We start from the raw sequence: 16,973 nt of genomic DNA on the forward strand, positions 1-16,973 counted from the left end.
TTCATGCTCAGGTTGACCCCCTCCCGGTGTCTGTTAAATTTTTCTTTTCCTTTATTTTTCTGCACATCAGACAGACTGCTCCCCTCTTCTCTTTTATGCTGCCTCGATACTGGCCTAAGGAGCACAGAAAGCACGTGAAAGATAGATGTTGGGAACTTTCAGTAACTGGATGGCAGTAGAGAGCTGCTTTTATTTTAGGCCTTGCAGGTCTGAGATGTTGTATGAGTATGTTGTGTAACACTCCTGTTCTTAGAGATAAGGAAAAAATAAGTGCCATGAGGGTGTTCAAACACTGGGACAGGTTGCCCAGAGATGCTGTGGTACCTCCATCACTGGAACTAGACTGGACATGGCCCTGAGAAACTTAAGCTCACGGTGCCGCTTGGAGCAGGAGGCTGGACTAGCAGACCCTTCCAACCTATGTTATTCTATGATTCTGTGACTCTTGCCAGCATATTCTGATTAAAACATACTTACATGGGGACAAGGAGAGACTGCACAACTTCATGGAAGAGAAATTCTTTGAGAATTGCTAATACATAGAAACCACATCTAGCTTAGGAGGTTCCTGAACTCACAGTAGTTAGAGACAGGGAACATATCAGGAGAAAGTACCATTCATGTGTGTCTGTCCATTTCCAGGCCACTCTTGGAGACAGGCAGGGTATACAACCAATTCAGTCATTCTTATGTTCTTAGGTTTGTTCTGGTATTCTTTACATAAAAACAGATTAAACTGACCCAGCATAGCAGCTTCGCTGCCACATCCAGGTCCATTACTTAGTATAAGAGCATAAGAATAATGGTTCTGGCCCTGTACCCTGCCTCCAACAGCAGTCTGAGGTAGATGCCTAGAGAAAGTTGTAAGAAGAGTGCAAGCAGGTAGTGATACTTCCTCGGTATCTTCTCCCAGGCTCCAAGTTGCACCTGGGGGACTGCTTGAGCCAAAGGGGTCATATTTAATAGCCATATTTTTCTACTGTTTCTACTGCAAATTTTTCTAGTCACTCTTTAAACCTGGCATTCAAAACATGCTGCTGCAGGCAGTTCCATAGATTGCTTACAGATTCTGTGAAGAGTCACCACCTTCTTCTCTCAGATCTACCTACTTATTTGATTCACCCCAAACCTAGTAGCGAAAAAGACAGTGAATAATAATTTCTCTTCATTTTCAGAATTTTATATATTTTTACAGTGTCTCTCCCCTGTGATCTCTTTTCAAGTTATACAGTCCAAATCACTTCGATTTCTTTTACAGAAGACATTCTGTATTTTTGAGCATCCTTGTAGCTGTCTTCTGTTTTTCTAGCATTTCAATTTTTTTGGAGATGGAATGACCAGAATTCGATACTTGACAGTATTCAAGACAGTGGTATGCCCTGTGTTTGTAGAGTGACATAATCATGTTCCCTGCTTTGTCATCTTTTTCTTTCCTATCAGGCCACCCTGCTAGCACAGATAAAGCTTCTCAGAAAGAATTTGCCAACATTGCCTACAAAAAATACCACTGAAAGTTTTGTTGCTATTGACTGTTATATTAAACAATATTGACTCATCATTTCTTTGTATTTCCACATCTCTAGCCATAATTGATCTCTTGACCTATTCTTAGAGAGTCATCATTTCATGGAGAAATGGGGCAAAGACTATTTTGTTTGTCCTGTGTTGTTCAGTGTCTAGCAGATTGGGCTTCTGGCACCTCATTGTGTTTCTTGCTTATTAGACATTAAAATAAAAACAATGTCATTATCCCAAAAGGGACAGGTGCTAAGACTCCTAATATTTTTGTACATGCATCATGGACAAATTAAAGTTTCTTCATTGCTTTGAAAAGTTTTGAAAATACAAGCTATAACAGAATTCGTTCCATGGAATTTCAGACTCCCAAATAGCTAAAGAAAGCTCTTGCAGTAGTTTTACTAACTTTGTCTGAATATCAAGCATTACTAATATTTTTCTGTTCTTCTGTGTTTAAATCACTTTTTCTAATGTGTGATGTTTAATTTTTCTTGACAAGATTGTAATCTTCATTATACAGGTGTGAACTTAAAGAAAATCTACAGAAGACAACAACGTTCTTTCAGATTGCTATTGGATTAACTGAACTGCGAATTTGCTCGTCTCCTTTCCTCTCTACTCTGTTCCTTTCCCTCCTCTCCCTTTGATTTTTGTTGAAAGTCCCTTAGACTTTCTGCCAAACAGCTAGGACTGTTCTTTCTAGATAGCTTTAAATCCACTAGTGGTACTTAAAACAGAATTCTAGGTTTAACATCCATGCATTCAAGCACTGATTTCACTTGGTTGTATGTGAGTAACTTCTCTGAATGCAAACTCCCAGAGAAACAGAATGTGAGCGTTGCCATGGTTTTCACTGGGGCTTGTACGCTGAGCACGAATTCAGTGAAGTACACGTGCACACCAGCCCTCACATGTAATTACGGCTTCTGTGTGTCTGGTGCACTGCTTCATCTGGTTTTTAAGACTGCACCTGTTTGTTGAGGACATAGCTTCTCAGACAGCCACTTCTCTAGTATAGGCTTGCTGGTGTAGAAAATTGAGTCCAGTCTTTCACAACTCACATGACAAAAATATCTGATGATACACAGAGACCTGTGCAGCTCTTAATCAATGCCAAATATCCTTTCCTGTCCTATCCCTTCCTTTTAAACTCTGTCTCTGACCAAGAAAAACTCCAGCAAGACTGCATCAGTGCTCATGTGACGCTTTGCAGCTGGTCTTTGCAAACATTTGCAGAATTAAATGGAAATTTAGTTTTAAACCACAAGAGCTTATACACTGGTCAAATTGATGTTTTTGTGTCTTTTTCATGTATTGGCAAGACAATTTCAAGGCCTGCTATAAGTTGTAATTTCTTCTAGGCAGAGGCTCTTGAAATTGCTAAGTTAAGGCACCAAATATATCTAAGCAGTAGATTCAACAATATATATTTGCTCTGGAGAGTATTCATGTGAACAGGGAATTTTTATCTTTGGCCTTGAGCTGCTTACTTGATAAATTAATCTGTTTTGTTATTTTCAGGCCCAAGAAAAGAAGGTTTCAAACAGCTAGTGCCTTCCTCAGCAGCACTCTCCTCACCTGTACCTCCACCACACTCTGCCACACAATTACCACCTCTTCCACCAGCCTCTCACCCATCACTGCAGGCCCCAGCGGCCCCCAGCCTGCCTCCCAGAAACAGCAAGCTCAGCTCTGAAACAACGTAAGTGAGCATAAAAATCTACCAGTCTATGTTTTCTCACCTTTTTCTGCCTATTGCTTTGCTCATGCAGTAGCAGGTAAAGACTGTCTCCCAGGTTTCTGCAGGAATAAGCTCAGAATCACAGTATCACAGAATCGTTTGCGTTGGCAGGGACCTCTGGAGATGATCTGGTCCAACACCCTGCTCAGCCTGGGTCAGCTAGAGCATGTCCAGTCAGCTTTTGAATATCTCCAAGGACAGAGACTTCACAGCCTCTCTGAACAACTTGTCCAATGTTCAGTCACCCTCATAGTAAAGAAGTATTTTCTTATGTTCAGCTCTGACACCACCTTGCTTGCCCTACACCAGCTCTAGCCTATTTGGAATTAGTTTTTAATAGACTGGCCCCTCCATCTATTTAATTGTCCTAAATCTTCTTACCTGTAATATGGGAGCGAACACTTCTTCCTGCTCTGCAGGTAATCAGGTAATGCAGGGGGGTGGAGGGGGAGAAGGACAGGAGAGGGAGATTCTGCTGGGTTTTGTACTCCAGATGGGTACAAAGATTTCCTATCCTTGTTGAAAATCAGTTGTGGCAACAACTGGACCTTTCCCCAGCACTCTTCTGGGAGGAGAAGGCAGGGGAGGCAAGTCTGTCAGCAGACACCCCGCTATGCAGGAAGTAGTTTTGCAAACCTGAGGAACAAACGCATTGGTTGTGAAACCACCACCAGATGAACCGGGGCTTGTTACCATAACGTTTGCAGCCCCTGTGACACGTTGTTCTCCTTTCTTTATCCTTCTTCAGAAAGCAGTGCACGAAAGGCGAACCCTCCAGCAACAAAGCATGGGGGACTAGTGTGAAAAGTGACCGGCAACAAGTTGGACATTAATAGTGGGTAGCTTTGTGGCCAGCAGCTTACTGCAAATAGACAGAGAGACTGTATAAGACATCAGAGAGTTTCGTGTGGCCACACATACTATATTTTGGTGCTGATGATGTGACAACATCAATCTAAATATGCTGCTGTGCTCCCAGCTCTGGGAAACGGCCCCCTTAAAAGCACCTTAGGTGCCCCAGCACGGGCGGGGAGCGGGGGGCGGCTCCTGGGAAACTGCAGTTCCTGCCCCATCTAGTGGCCAGAGCGCAGGTAACTTAAAGCAGCTCCCACGGTCCCTGGAGAAACGCTCCTGGGAATGCTCTTTGCCAAATGCTTAAGACCCAGGCTTTCCCTCTTTGCCTTCAAGAATATGCAAAACTTAACTCTAGCTTGCCGTTTTGCTTCTCTGGTCCTTCACGCCCTCTGGGCATCTTCCTCTGCTGAAAATGCGTGCCTTGATGCTGATGCCTTTTCTTTCCTCCTTTCTATTTCAGAGCTTTCTCCATTAGGTTAATTTTTTTCTTTTTAGACAGATCGCTTTCCACTTTAAAGTCCTTTCTTAGTCCTTTCCTTGGTAGTGCCTGTCAGCCATAATCCATAACTTTATTATTAGTTAAATTTTCGATTTCTTACTCCTCCCAGTTCAACAGAAGTTTTAAATCTAACATCAGAGCCCTTCTACCAACCTAACCTTCTCCCATTGTTTACATTTTACTCTGTGTAAGTCAAGGAGCAAGTCTTACAGTTATATATAACGTCATGCAAAAGTCTGGTGTTCTGCTTATGCATTGTGTAAGAAGCCTGCACCTGCAAAGATGGTTAAAAAGCCCAGCAGATTCTTTCCATTCAGTCAGCCCATCTGTCTGTTATATTTGTCATACCACACTCATCTCCATGGTATCTGAGCACCTTTTGCTCATTTGTTTTCTTCTTTTATACTTCGGATCAAGGCTTCCCTGTGTAGAAAATCAAGTCACTGTCAGGAAGAACAATTTAGAGAATCTCATGGGTACTGAAGTAGCATATAGGACTCAACAGACTGCCCAGCCATTGTCTAAAATAACTGAAAAAAGCAGCAAAACAGTGGTAAATGAAAATGCAGTCACAGAAACCATCTTCATAGGTTTCACATGTTGCCTTTTTCATGTTTACAGAAGTCCAGACAATGAAGAAAATTATGATGATGTTGAATTTGATTCACAGAGTAAGACAGGTATGTTTTAATTAGCAGCAGACACACAAAGCTGCAAGCATACGGTATTTATAAGATAAGCAAAAGCATACTGTATTCATAAGTGACTTGTGTAACTAATTATGCTGGTACTGCAGTCTAATGGGTGAAGAAGGTTGTCTCATAACACTAACTGTTCTATAATTAATATGACAGACTCTCAGGAAGTGCTTTAAATATCTTCTGTACCCCCCCCCTTCTCTTGGTTGGAGATATACCAGGATGTGTTAAGTTACCAGATTTTCAAATATAATCCAAAATGAACGCTGCCCTTTCTGAGTTAAAGTTGTGTGCTCTGGTGGAACAGGCATTGTTTCGTACTCGATAAATAATTTGTTGATTGTGCTTTTAACATCGCTTTGTGATCTGCCTTGAATAAGAGGCAGTGGGTAGCAGTGTTGTGCCAGGAGCAGCCAGAGAAAGCAGATTGTGACACAAAGAATTTCAGTCTGCTTTCTGATCTCTCCTAGGGAGGATCAGTCTGTGCCAGGCACAGTATGCATCATTTAGTGTGCTGGCCATCCTCGCTGTACAGCAGTGTGGGCTGTGGAGCTGAAACCAAGCCCAAGCTCTTTTCCTACACAACTACCTGCAGAGCAAGGAGGAAGCAGCAGCTTCACAGAGTCTCTTCTGCAATCTGGGGTAGAGCCTGGCTTGCTAGACGCACCCTTGGCCTCCTTATTAAACTGTGGGGCTGGTGCCTAACAGATTTTGTGGTCTGTTATGATTTATTAGGTTTTTAACAATTATTTTCTTGTATAAATGGACATGTTAAGACAGGAGTCTGCATATATTTCTACTTAATATCACCTGTGTTATTAGCAATTTGTAAATAGTTAGCACTAGAATGAATTATTTTCTCTATAGCAAAAATTAATACCCTATTTTTACTTTTGGTCATATAGGTCATGGAAATATAGAAGAGGTAAGTGTTATCATCCATAATAAACTGAAGAACTCATCATTTTTAGTACAAACTTACAAATTTAGTAAAAACATTTCAATAGTTTAGAATATTTGTTGCAGAATTAATCCAGTATATTGCCAGTAAATTGCAGAAGCACTTATTGTGAAGGACAGAAATAAAACTGGGTACGCAGAGCAAACTGGAACTAATTATTAAAGCTGGCTAGACACCAAAAAGTGATTTAAAAAACCTTCTATTTCCACTGACATTTTATTTCGCCAAAATTTTCCAGAAACAAGGGCCCTATTTTATTCCAGTGATAAATCACTGGTTTCAAGTAAGCATAGGTTTGTGTTGGTGTCTTTAGGTACCTGCCTATATTAGGGCTAAGACATTCTTTGGGACCCTAATATGAGTTTCATTTAGATCCCTAGCATTCCATTTTACCTACTGCTAACTCTGTCACCACTTCATGGCAGTGCAGATACAGTCTTTTCAGAACTAACACTGCAGCTAAAACATCCACTTGGATTAAACAATATGCTAGTGTGATGGTAACAATCTGGAAATTTATAGTTGTGGTATGGTAAAAACAAAGTCAGAACTTACATATAGTGGGTTTAAATAATGCAGTAACCTGGGTTTGGAAAGATTAAATGAATTCGTATTTACATTTTGCTGTAAATGTTTTTATGTCGTTTGTATGAAGTTTACACAGCAGGTCCATTTTCTTCACGTCATTCCAAATGTATTTAGGCCATTGAAAACTGCATTTTTCTTGTAGGGCCAAGAAAGTGCTGAAGAGATGTATGAAGACATAAATAATGTCAGGTAGTAATTTTAAACTGTATAGCCTATTGTATCTTTATTACCAAAGGCTTGCTAACGAGGCACTTCATTTGGCACAGAAGTGTGACTGAAGTCCCTGCCAGGCATTAACTTGTTCATCCATTTTACTTAGAGAAAGTTAGGTTGTTCACAGGTTATTTCCCACTGAGATGTGATATGTCCTGAGGTGAAAAAACTATTGTGATAAAATCATGTAATTGCTGTGATCTAGGTAACAGAAGTGTCTGACTTCTGATCCTAGGAACATGTCTGAATCACTATTTGGAATTACAGCCTGTGAGGAAAAATAAGTTCAGCCCCTAGATACTGTGGCCCCAGACAGATCATTTAGCTGTGGTTGTTTTTCTTGTTTTCTAGATAAATGTACTTAGAACTCCTAAAAGCTGCCAGATTTACAGTTCTCCTGGTCTGAGTCCCCTGGCATATCTAAATGTGAGCCCTGCTCACAGTCTTTTGCCTCTAGCCTCTCACTTTGAGTCTCTCAACCTGCTGAAGTCTAAATGTATGGGATTCCATGTATGACAAGACACAAAGGAAAACACTCATTCCTTTGGCACAAATAACAATCTAAAATTCCTACACTATGATACCTTGTTTCTGATGTAAAATGACTTTTCAACAATAATTTATTGTTGAATTGCTTATAAACATGTATAATATAGGAGGTAAACAACTGAAACAAGCAAACCTCATTCACTATATTTTTTGAACTTGAGCATATCAGTTTAGCAGAAGGACAGAAAAAAAAAGAGGAGGGAGCCTTACTCAGATCGGTTCCATAGAGATTGTAGAGCGTAGTTCTTCCAGAGAAGCTGCTGGCAGCAACCTGCAAAGCTTAGCTATAGTCCTAATTACATCCCAGGGCCCACATCTCAGTACCATCCAGTATCTAAGGCACACCAGGCAATGTCCTCTGGCATGTTAGGCACATTAATGATGCAGTACAGAAGAGTGACTGCCGCTTGTACAAACATAGCTGGAATTGCTTTCAGTTAGGTTTAAAACAGCAGTGCAGTCGTGGCTGCTCAGGCTTCAGTCCAGGCTGCATCAGTCACCATTGATGGCCCCAGTAAATATTTAGCAGCTGCAGTCAGTGCCACAACACCTAGACTGCTATCAGTTTCGAAGGTTGCTTGCTAAAATTAGCTCAGAGATGTTTGGACATGTACTTGCAGAGCCAGTCTGTTACCTTCAGAGAACCCTCTGGCATACTGTCATCTTGAGGACAGCCAGTTTAAATTATGTATGTAGCATAAGAGAAGGGGCTCTTTCCTCTGTTGCACACCAGCCACATTGGGGTATAGCATATGTGTCTTTGATATCACTGGGAGAAATCTTTTCCCATTACATATAGTTCTTTGTTGACCTTGGATAAGTAAGCTCTAGTGAGATGTGTTTCACTGCTACTGACCCCTACATTCAGTCCTGGCAATGCATTTTTAGATCAACATCAGCGGAAAAAGAGAAGAAGCGGGACAAGGAAGAAAAGAAAAGAATGGAGCAAGAGAAGAAAGAACAAAAGGAAAAAGAAAAGAAAGAACAGGAAATCAGGAAGAAGTTCAAAGTAAGCTTTGTTTTGTAATCCAGGCAAGGATATGTGGAAGCATTTGGAATACAGTCTTCAGCTTTAGGTAGTTCAGGAGCCTGGATAAATTCTCAGTAAAGGTTTAATTTAACCCTTTTTATGTTTGGCATATGCTTGATTTCAGACTCTGTATTGATCACAAAGATTTCAGTGCTCATAAATTACATTTTCTGTTAAATGCCCTTCTGTTCTTTCTGTGTAAAAAAGCTCTAAGAAGTGTCCCTTTTCTATTTAAACCCTTTTACATCACTAGAATAGCATCAAAAGTGGTAATTGGAATCCATATACTTAGTGTTTTTTGCTTAACTAGAGCCAGATACAGTAGGATCCAGCCCTCAAGAAAACTCAGCATTAAAGAGCAGTACATTGCTTGATTGCCTAGGTCTCCAGCCTAAAGGGACTAAAGGGGAAGGAAAAGAATAGCGCACATGTGTCAGGGAGTCAAAGTCACTGTCAAAGCCTAGAGGCTAAATAACAAGCCAGTTCTTTCTGTTTTATATCATTTTTTTATGTAGTTGATGGTCAGCATGCTCCCACAGTTTGCAAATCTGCCAGTCATTTTCTGTTAGCCAATGCCTATTCATAATCCTCTGCTATGCTCCTATCAGTTTCATCGTGCGTAGCGGGTGGCTTTGTTTCTCCCCCTGTCTATAATGCTCTGTACACAGTAAAGCCACAGCATTTTTCCTACTTCATAGCCTTGGTCTGCTGTGGAGAGACTGACATGAGTTAAGGGGCAAATAATAAAAAAAATACTAATAGTAAATAACAGTGGTGTGGCCTAGCTGGTGTTTTTCAGGGTGTTGGCCCCACGTCTCCTTGATAGAGACTTCTCCCAAGTCTGAAAAGACCAATTCTGTGAAGTGTAGGCATTAGCACATTGAAAGATTTCAAACTGCAGACTGCTCTCTTGTGGACATTAAAATATGATATTATTCTTAAATGCATGCAAATGTATTTAAGTGCACGTTTTCTTTTCCATTGCCACCTACACAGGGATAGATCCACAGTCACATCTACAAGGCCACATGTATCTTAAAGCCACAGGCATTAAAGTCAAAAGGGGTTTCTCCATAACATATACTACAGATTTCACAGAGATTCCTGAATTCTAGTAAATAGTGTGATCATCTTTTGTGGGTACTTGTGGGATCATTTATAGAGCAGAGCTGTAAACACAGAACATTATGTGGTAGACTTATTTATGTTTATGAATATTTATTCATATGAATAGCCCTGCTGAAACTACATGGAGCTGCCCACTGGAATAAATACATGTCTGTTTTGTGAGGAAAGGTTTCACAGGTTAACCTGTTGGTTTTAGTGTTAATATTTCTGTGATTTTGCCCATCACTCCTTTAGCTGCTTTATTGCTATGTGATAGCCCTCTCTTTTCATCCTTGCTTATTAGTTTAAATTGTGTAGTTGGGGATAGGGATGATGCCCGTTTATTTGCCTAGAGTGTTTTAAATGTCAGTGAAATAAATAATCATCATTGCAGTTCTTTTATCTTTTGCCTGAATGTTTGAGAAAGAATTCCTTTTTTCCACATCTGTGATTTGTTACTCCTTCTGTGCAGTTAATGGGACCCATTCAAGTCCTTCATCAGGCACGAGCTTGTACTGACTACAAGGGAGGAAAGAATGAGCTGACTGTCAAACAGGGGGATCAGATTGAAATCATTCGCCTCACAGACAATCCAGAAGGAAAGTGGCTGGGCAGGATAAAAGGATCTTGTAAGTTCTGCTTCTTCACTGTGCTCCTGAATGTTTTCACTGTGTGACAGCAAACGTGTAAGCATATGCAGTGTTATACCAAGGAGGAGCATTAACAAGGCTGAGTCACTGGCCACCAAAGCAAATAATTACCACAACTGACCCCGCTGTGCTTACCTGGCATGTGGGGCTCAGTTCATTGTAGGAAGTTATTGTTCAACATAATGTGACATCTAGAAGCACTAGAATAAGTTAGGAACAATATGTTGGGATCTTCATGGACCTACTGGGGGGTAATTCAGTGTCCTTCAGACTTCAAATTGGCATTAGAATTTGGCTCTGTGGAGGTAATGGCGTTGGCTTTTTTCATATCTTTGTTTTAAAAATAAAATAAAATGGGTGTACCTAATGTGGAACCAGAGAATATAAGATCTTGTTTTAAGAGTATATCTTGTTCCTAGTCTTATGGAAAGATTCTAACTCTCAACTGAGGTTTTTCTCACTGATTTCTAGCTTTTTTCAATCTTGAAAACCAGGATGTTTCCCTACTTGTACAAACTACATCAGTGGATATTATGAGTATGATGGGGTCTTGATGATCTGGCTGCTGAGTTACAGCAAAGACTGATCAAAAAATCAATCAAAATCATTAAAATCACCAAAAAGCATTAAAAGCACTTGCTTGATTTTTAAGGACACTAGAATGACAATTAAGTTCAGTAAGACAGTTCACATGTATAGAATCAGACAATACCACCTGAGCACTTTGTAGTACTGGCTGTAAAAAGACATGCTTTGGGGTTTTGTAAATAAGTCTTTTGCTTGGATCGTTTTGTAAGTGGAAAACAAATCTCAGTGAAGGCTGGGGGAAGGGTATTTTCTTGAGCATATGCAGTTAATTAATTAATTTACACTGGCTTTTCGTAAACTGATGTCCGCTACAGCAAAATCATGAGCTGTACCAGACTTCTCAGACGTAAGGGTTAAAGGTACAGCCCATGGTGTTTCTTCAGTGCTTCAGCCGTAAGTGTTCACAGGCCCGTAATGGAAAGGCTGAAAAGGAGATCAAGCAATAGAGGAAAAGCAGTTATGATAATTCAAATAAAGTGAGAAAAAAGGGTGTTTATGATTTTCACTCAAGTGTCTATCAGTAATTAAATCTAGTTAATTATTTTTCACATGAAGCTCAGGTAAAGATTTGAGGGAAAGCACACCAGGGCGTGTTCAGAAGTAGCAGAGTGGGGAATTTTCCATTCTCAAGAACCATGTGAGCCTTTTTCCCTTGGGGAAAATATATTCATGCCCCATTTTCATGCAGGCAGCATGTCTGCTGCAGAGAAAGAGTTCCCAGTTTCAGGCCAACTGCTGTGCTTCAAGTTTCTCCCAAGCCCGTGCGCTCAAGATGGTAACCAGATCCCCTTAGTGAAGCTGCAAGGGGGCAGCAAGGTAGCTCCACAGTGTCTACCAGCCCAAAGCACAATCCATGCAAACAAAGTATTCCTTCCTCCTAGTGACCTGTCAAGACCTTTATGTCAGAGACCATCCTAAATTATGCCACCAGACTGCAGTGGTCCCAAGATTAGCTGACAAAAGGGAGCTTGCGCCACCTTGCTCCCTGGAGTCTGCACGGTAAACTCTTCTACTGCAGCTGGGAAGCAAATATAGGTGCTGTTAACTTGATACCAGCTGAGGAGTGTTTGAGGGTATATCTGAGACAGATCTGGAATTTGTATGTGTGTAGATGATTGAAGGCTCCAGGTCAGGCTGTTTGGAATAAAATATTTATATTAAAGTTTTCAGAGATACAAAACAATTCAATCATACTGATTCTGAACCTTCTGTTACACTCATCAGTTCACAATGAGCTTTAAAACTGCCTCTGCTTAATTACATGGTTTCATTCATTTAGATGGATACGTTAAAACAACTGTGGTGGAGATTGACTATGATTCTTTGAAAAGAAAACAACAACCAGCCATCAGAGCTGCTGTGAAACATGCAGACAGCGACCAAGAAGTGTATGATGATGTTGGAGAGCAGGACAGCATTAGCAGGTATGTATAGAGAACACATTCAGGGGAACTAATGATTTTCCCCAGTCAGCCTAGACAGGGGAAGTTTTACAGCTACCAACCAGACTCTTGTCACAAAAGAAAAGCAGTCATTTATATAAGAAGCACGTAACTGATCTATTAAAGCTGAAGTAGTCAGAGGAACAAGAATGGACTCTGGAATCCAGCAGCTATAAACATTCATATGTAGGAGGAATTGGTGGTATTGAAAGCGGAGCTGTAGTATTGCAACGCAAAAGAAAATTAAAAGCAAAACATGCAAGATTTTCAGCTCACCCACAGGAAGTGCAGTTCTCTGCCCTCCATCTGTTTTCTTGTTCTCTGTCTCTTGAAGCCACATGCTGTCTTTTCTAACGTGCAAGAATAAAAGACTGTAAAAGCAAAAGAAATCCTCATTGCACAGTGGAACTCCTTATCACCCTCACTGCTCTGGAACTGAGTCTTGCTATCTCTTCCCTTTGAAGAGAAGGAAATTCTGGAGGCATGATTAGAGTGGCCCTCAGGGAGAGACCATGGCTAATGTAGTTAGTTCTAACAAAAGGCCAACCAAATCCCATGAGATGGGTATAAGCTATACTTTGACTGTATCAGAAGCTTCTCTTCTGTGGCACAGTCTCCCGTGCATTTACAATGTAGTGCCATGTTACAGCCTCTCTACTTCAATGTGCCATATTTTTCAGGTCAAACTGATCTGCAGCTGGGGAAATGCCATCTCCAGCAGGGTGCCAAGCTTGCTTGCAGCTAAATATCCTAGTAGTCTTGCGACAAGAGGCTATTCTATCACATGACCCAACATGACAGTGGTATCTTTGTTACTTGACCTCACATAAAAGTCTGCTTCTGTCACCTGATTCAACAAACCGGTGTTCATTCTCCATCACGTGTCCTGATGTACTGACTCACATGCACTGGGATTCAAAAAAGACACCTGCGTGTGGGTGTGGAAGATTTCAATGTGTAGGACAGCCCTCTTGCAGCACTCATCCATTGCACCAATGTTTAGAATATTTCCCATTGCCTTTGCTTAGAGATCTGGCTGGAATAAAGGGATCACACCTGGCTGACTGCTGGGTGCAGCTGGTCCTCAGCTGCTAGAACATCCCCATGAGTGCCAGGAACAGCACTTGGAAAGATTTGCCTTCAGGCTGGCATTCTTTAAGCAACCAATATAGTTTCAGCATGTGATATTCTTGCCGGTTGCACAAAATCTATTTCCCTAACTGCCTGTTGATCTCATATCATCATAACTTAGCCAGAGGCTTGAACAAAGTTACATTAGTTGTTCCAGGCTGTAGGTAATCTGAGCATCAGGTACTACATTGCAAAAGTATCTTGGGCCAATCTTTTTCACTGTGGCAGGCATTACAATCAACCACCTCAATGCAAAGAATGTAGAAAATTCTTTAAATTCAAGCAAACAAGAATACTTACACTGTTGCATATTGAAGTAACAGTATAAGTATGGATGAATGAATGGATCAGATCCATTAAATCCTTTAAGTTGTATTTTGACATTTGTATCTTCTCTAGTGATTAATAGCATTCTGTTCAGTTCATGAGAGTGAATTGTTGGAAGGTCTGACACATATATCAGCATGTTTTGAAACCAATGCGAGAATGACATACTAAAAAAACCTATTGACCAGGTAGTATTATCTGACTATCAGTAGCATTTGCAATATTCCAAAATTAAGACTAGAGCTGCTGTATTTCAGGATTTGTTGGCACAAAAGTTTAACAAGGATCTTGATTTAATAAGTTTAAGATCTGAAAATAATTGCAGTTACTATGAACCTATCAGTTTCTTTAATTACCATTAGAACATTGGGCTACTAGGAAACCCATGAAATGTGAGAAACATGCAGTTAGAAGTTTAAAGCATCATCCAGTAAAAGCTAGTTGAGCATTAAGTTCATTTGTTTACCCTTTTGTCTCATTAAAATTCCCTCCTGAAGGATGAATCTAAAGGAGATAGATGCACTGGAGAAGTTTTCAGTCAGTATTCAGTATGATATGTTTATTCCCAACAAGTTGGACTACGACCTCCTGAGATCCCTTCCAATCTGAATTATCCTATGATCCTAAGATGTATTTTGTACTTTAGCCCAAAGATATCATGTACAATGTAAAAGATGTTGTAAATATAGTGAATTGTTATAGCTGTAAGTAGACATCGATTTGCTTCTCCTTGAAATCAAATAAAAATGGCTCTTTATTGGAAATTGTAACATTTTAAAGATTTAGGAGTAAATATTCTGTTCTTATGAAAGTGTGCAGCTCTGTTACCTTCAATGTATCTGCATTAATTTATGCAAATAGAGAATTTGCATCAGAGCTTTACTTACAAAATACTGTGTCCCTTTCCTTTTTGCATTAACTAAAGAGGTCTTTGAATTATTGTGGATGATACTTCATAATAATCCTTTTCTTCTATTTTGTAATGAATTACTTCCATGAAAAAAATCAGAATATTTTTTCCTGCTTTACCTGAATCTATTAAAAATAAATACCTTCTCATCTGAGAGCTAATTCACTCGTGAATTGGAAGACATGTTTTCTTTAGCATTACTGAGAATGCAACTACTGTTTGAGTGTAAGAAACTAGTGGGAGTGTGGTGAAGACAGAGAGAAGAAAAGAAATGGTGCATCTAGTTATTGCCCTTTTAGAACATGCAAGCACATGCCTGAGCTTTCAGTGCAGAATTTGCAGTGCTCAGCTGGCAATGTAGACAATGAGTGCCGAAGCAAAAGGGTTTAAAGCTAATAACCACAAAAGTGATGGGTGTTCGTGATGTTTTCTTTTTCCAAATAATGACTGTTTTTCCCTAAAAGCTCTCTCATTTTGCTTTTCAGTCAGAGTGGTGGTCAAACTGGAACTGAAAGTAAGTTCTGCATATACTTCTGGGGGGGAGTTGTTTCTGCATATTGCTTGCCTGCAAATCCAGACCTCTGTAGCATCCAAATAATGAAGTAATTACCCATAAGCATGCTAAGTGTTAGCTAACAGGTAAGAAACAAGGAAGTGTAACAGCCAGATGCACTTTCTTTCCACCTACCGAAACTTGAGTGAAAAAGAAGTTTCATCTTGAGATACAGTGAATCAGAAGCATGCCAGCAGACTACAGACTGCAAAACAGCACAGATATAACTGGAAAAATATTTACATGACCAAGAGTTTCTGTGCAAGAGAAAGTCAGTTCTGAAATAGCCAGCAATATTGTCAATTATACTCCAGTTCCAGTGATACTTTGGTGTCCTAATCAGTATGACTCCAGCAGTTCCACACTGTCGAAAACACATTCAAAACAAGTTTCCTCTTTGGTAGTATTTATTTTTATGTAGCATTCTCTGCTGATCATGAGAGCACAGCTCATCTTATTAGCTTAGAGTTTAGATACTAGTCATGGGAGAAGCATCCCCTGGCAGTGCAGAAGGAAGCTGCTGCCAGCTAAGTACAGATTTCAGTGAGCATTCTGACCAGTGGCTAGAATTGGACATGGAAAGTGAGCTAACCCTGCACTGAAAGAGGTGGTGCCCACAGGTCAAAACTGAGACCAAAATGGGGAGCTTACATTGCTGTTGCTTCTCTGGATGAACACAAGCTGTCATTTGCTGAGAATGTTGGTCTGGCATCTTCTGTCATCACTAGAGTAACACAAAAGTTAAAAAGTCTCCAGTCATCTCAGTAATTGGGCCAAAAAACTGTATCTATCATTTCAAATACATGGTAAATGGTCTTTTTTTTTTTCATTATTCGTGTTCTCATTTTGGCACTGTCACATATAAATGCTGTGGACAAGGTGCCCAACTGGTAAGCATAAATGGCTCTTTTAATAAATAGGCTGTGCTGGTTTACAGAAAGACTCCATTTGCAAGGGTATTGCAGAAACATTGCAAACATATCTTATAAGGCCAGTAATTATAAGGACATACTTATAAGGCCAGTAATTAATGCTCTATTCTAATAGCATTAAATTTAAATGCATTAATTCATTGTTTGATCTGTTGAAGTGATGTTCCTGCCTCCTCCTTCTGATCAAGAAATTTATGATGGGATTGATGATGAAGATGTTAGCATTTGGTAAGGTTTTATATCATTTAGATCATTTGCTTCTCTACCAGAATGTTATCATTTTGGCTTTTAGTATCTTAAAAGTTGGGATAATAATAGCAAGTATTGGGATGATCAGCAAATGGGTATATGTCAGGATGGATCCATGAAGCTAAGAAAGAAAAAAGTTCCTTGGTCTTTCTGGAGAAATTTTGTTTTGTAATTAATTTTGGTATGTCCACAAAAGTAGCTGCAATCATGAAAATCCCCAAATCCCCAACTGCATGGATCAGTACTGACATGAAAATAACAAAATAAAATGCTAGCTTGATTAGTAAAAACAGGAAAGAGGCAAATTGGTAGATGAATATCTATACCTGTAAATATATCTCGATATCTATAAATGACCTAAAATACATATTTCTAGCTTAGTGTTTTAAACAGTAAATGTGCTCACCTTGTGATATACTTTGTTGTCATTAA

General features: G+C 39.9%; 1 protein-coding gene across 5 annotated transcripts in view; it reads left to right on the forward strand.

The window, feature by feature from the left end:
• Positions 1–16,973, forward strand: part of LOC112983602 (FYN-binding protein 1) — a 73,214-nt gene that overhangs the window by 43,578 nt on the left and 12,663 nt on the right. For all 5 annotated transcript variants that reach the window (XM_026100824.2, XM_026100828.2, XM_026100827.2 and 2 more), the window contains exons 3-11: positions 3,040–3,220; positions 5,235–5,293; positions 6,217–6,236; positions 7,003–7,049; positions 8,511–8,631; positions 10,232–10,388; positions 12,277–12,421; positions 15,293–15,321; positions 16,451–16,520. In XM_026100824.2, coding sequence (XP_025956609.1) covers positions 3,040–3,220; positions 5,235–5,293; positions 6,217–6,236; positions 7,003–7,049; positions 8,511–8,631; positions 10,232–10,388; positions 12,277–12,421; positions 15,293–15,321; positions 16,451–16,520 — 829 coding nt within the window. The remainder of the gene's footprint in view (positions 1–3,039; positions 3,221–5,234; positions 5,294–6,216; positions 6,237–7,002; positions 7,050–8,510; positions 8,632–10,231; positions 10,389–12,276; positions 12,422–15,292; positions 15,322–16,450; positions 16,521–16,973) is intronic.

This window comes from Dromaius novaehollandiae, chromosome W (genome assembly GCF_036370855.1).
Source record: "Dromaius novaehollandiae isolate bDroNov1 chromosome W, bDroNov1.hap1, whole genome shotgun sequence".
Lineage (NCBI taxonomy): Eukaryota > Metazoa > Chordata > Aves > Casuariiformes > Dromaiidae > Dromaius > Dromaius novaehollandiae.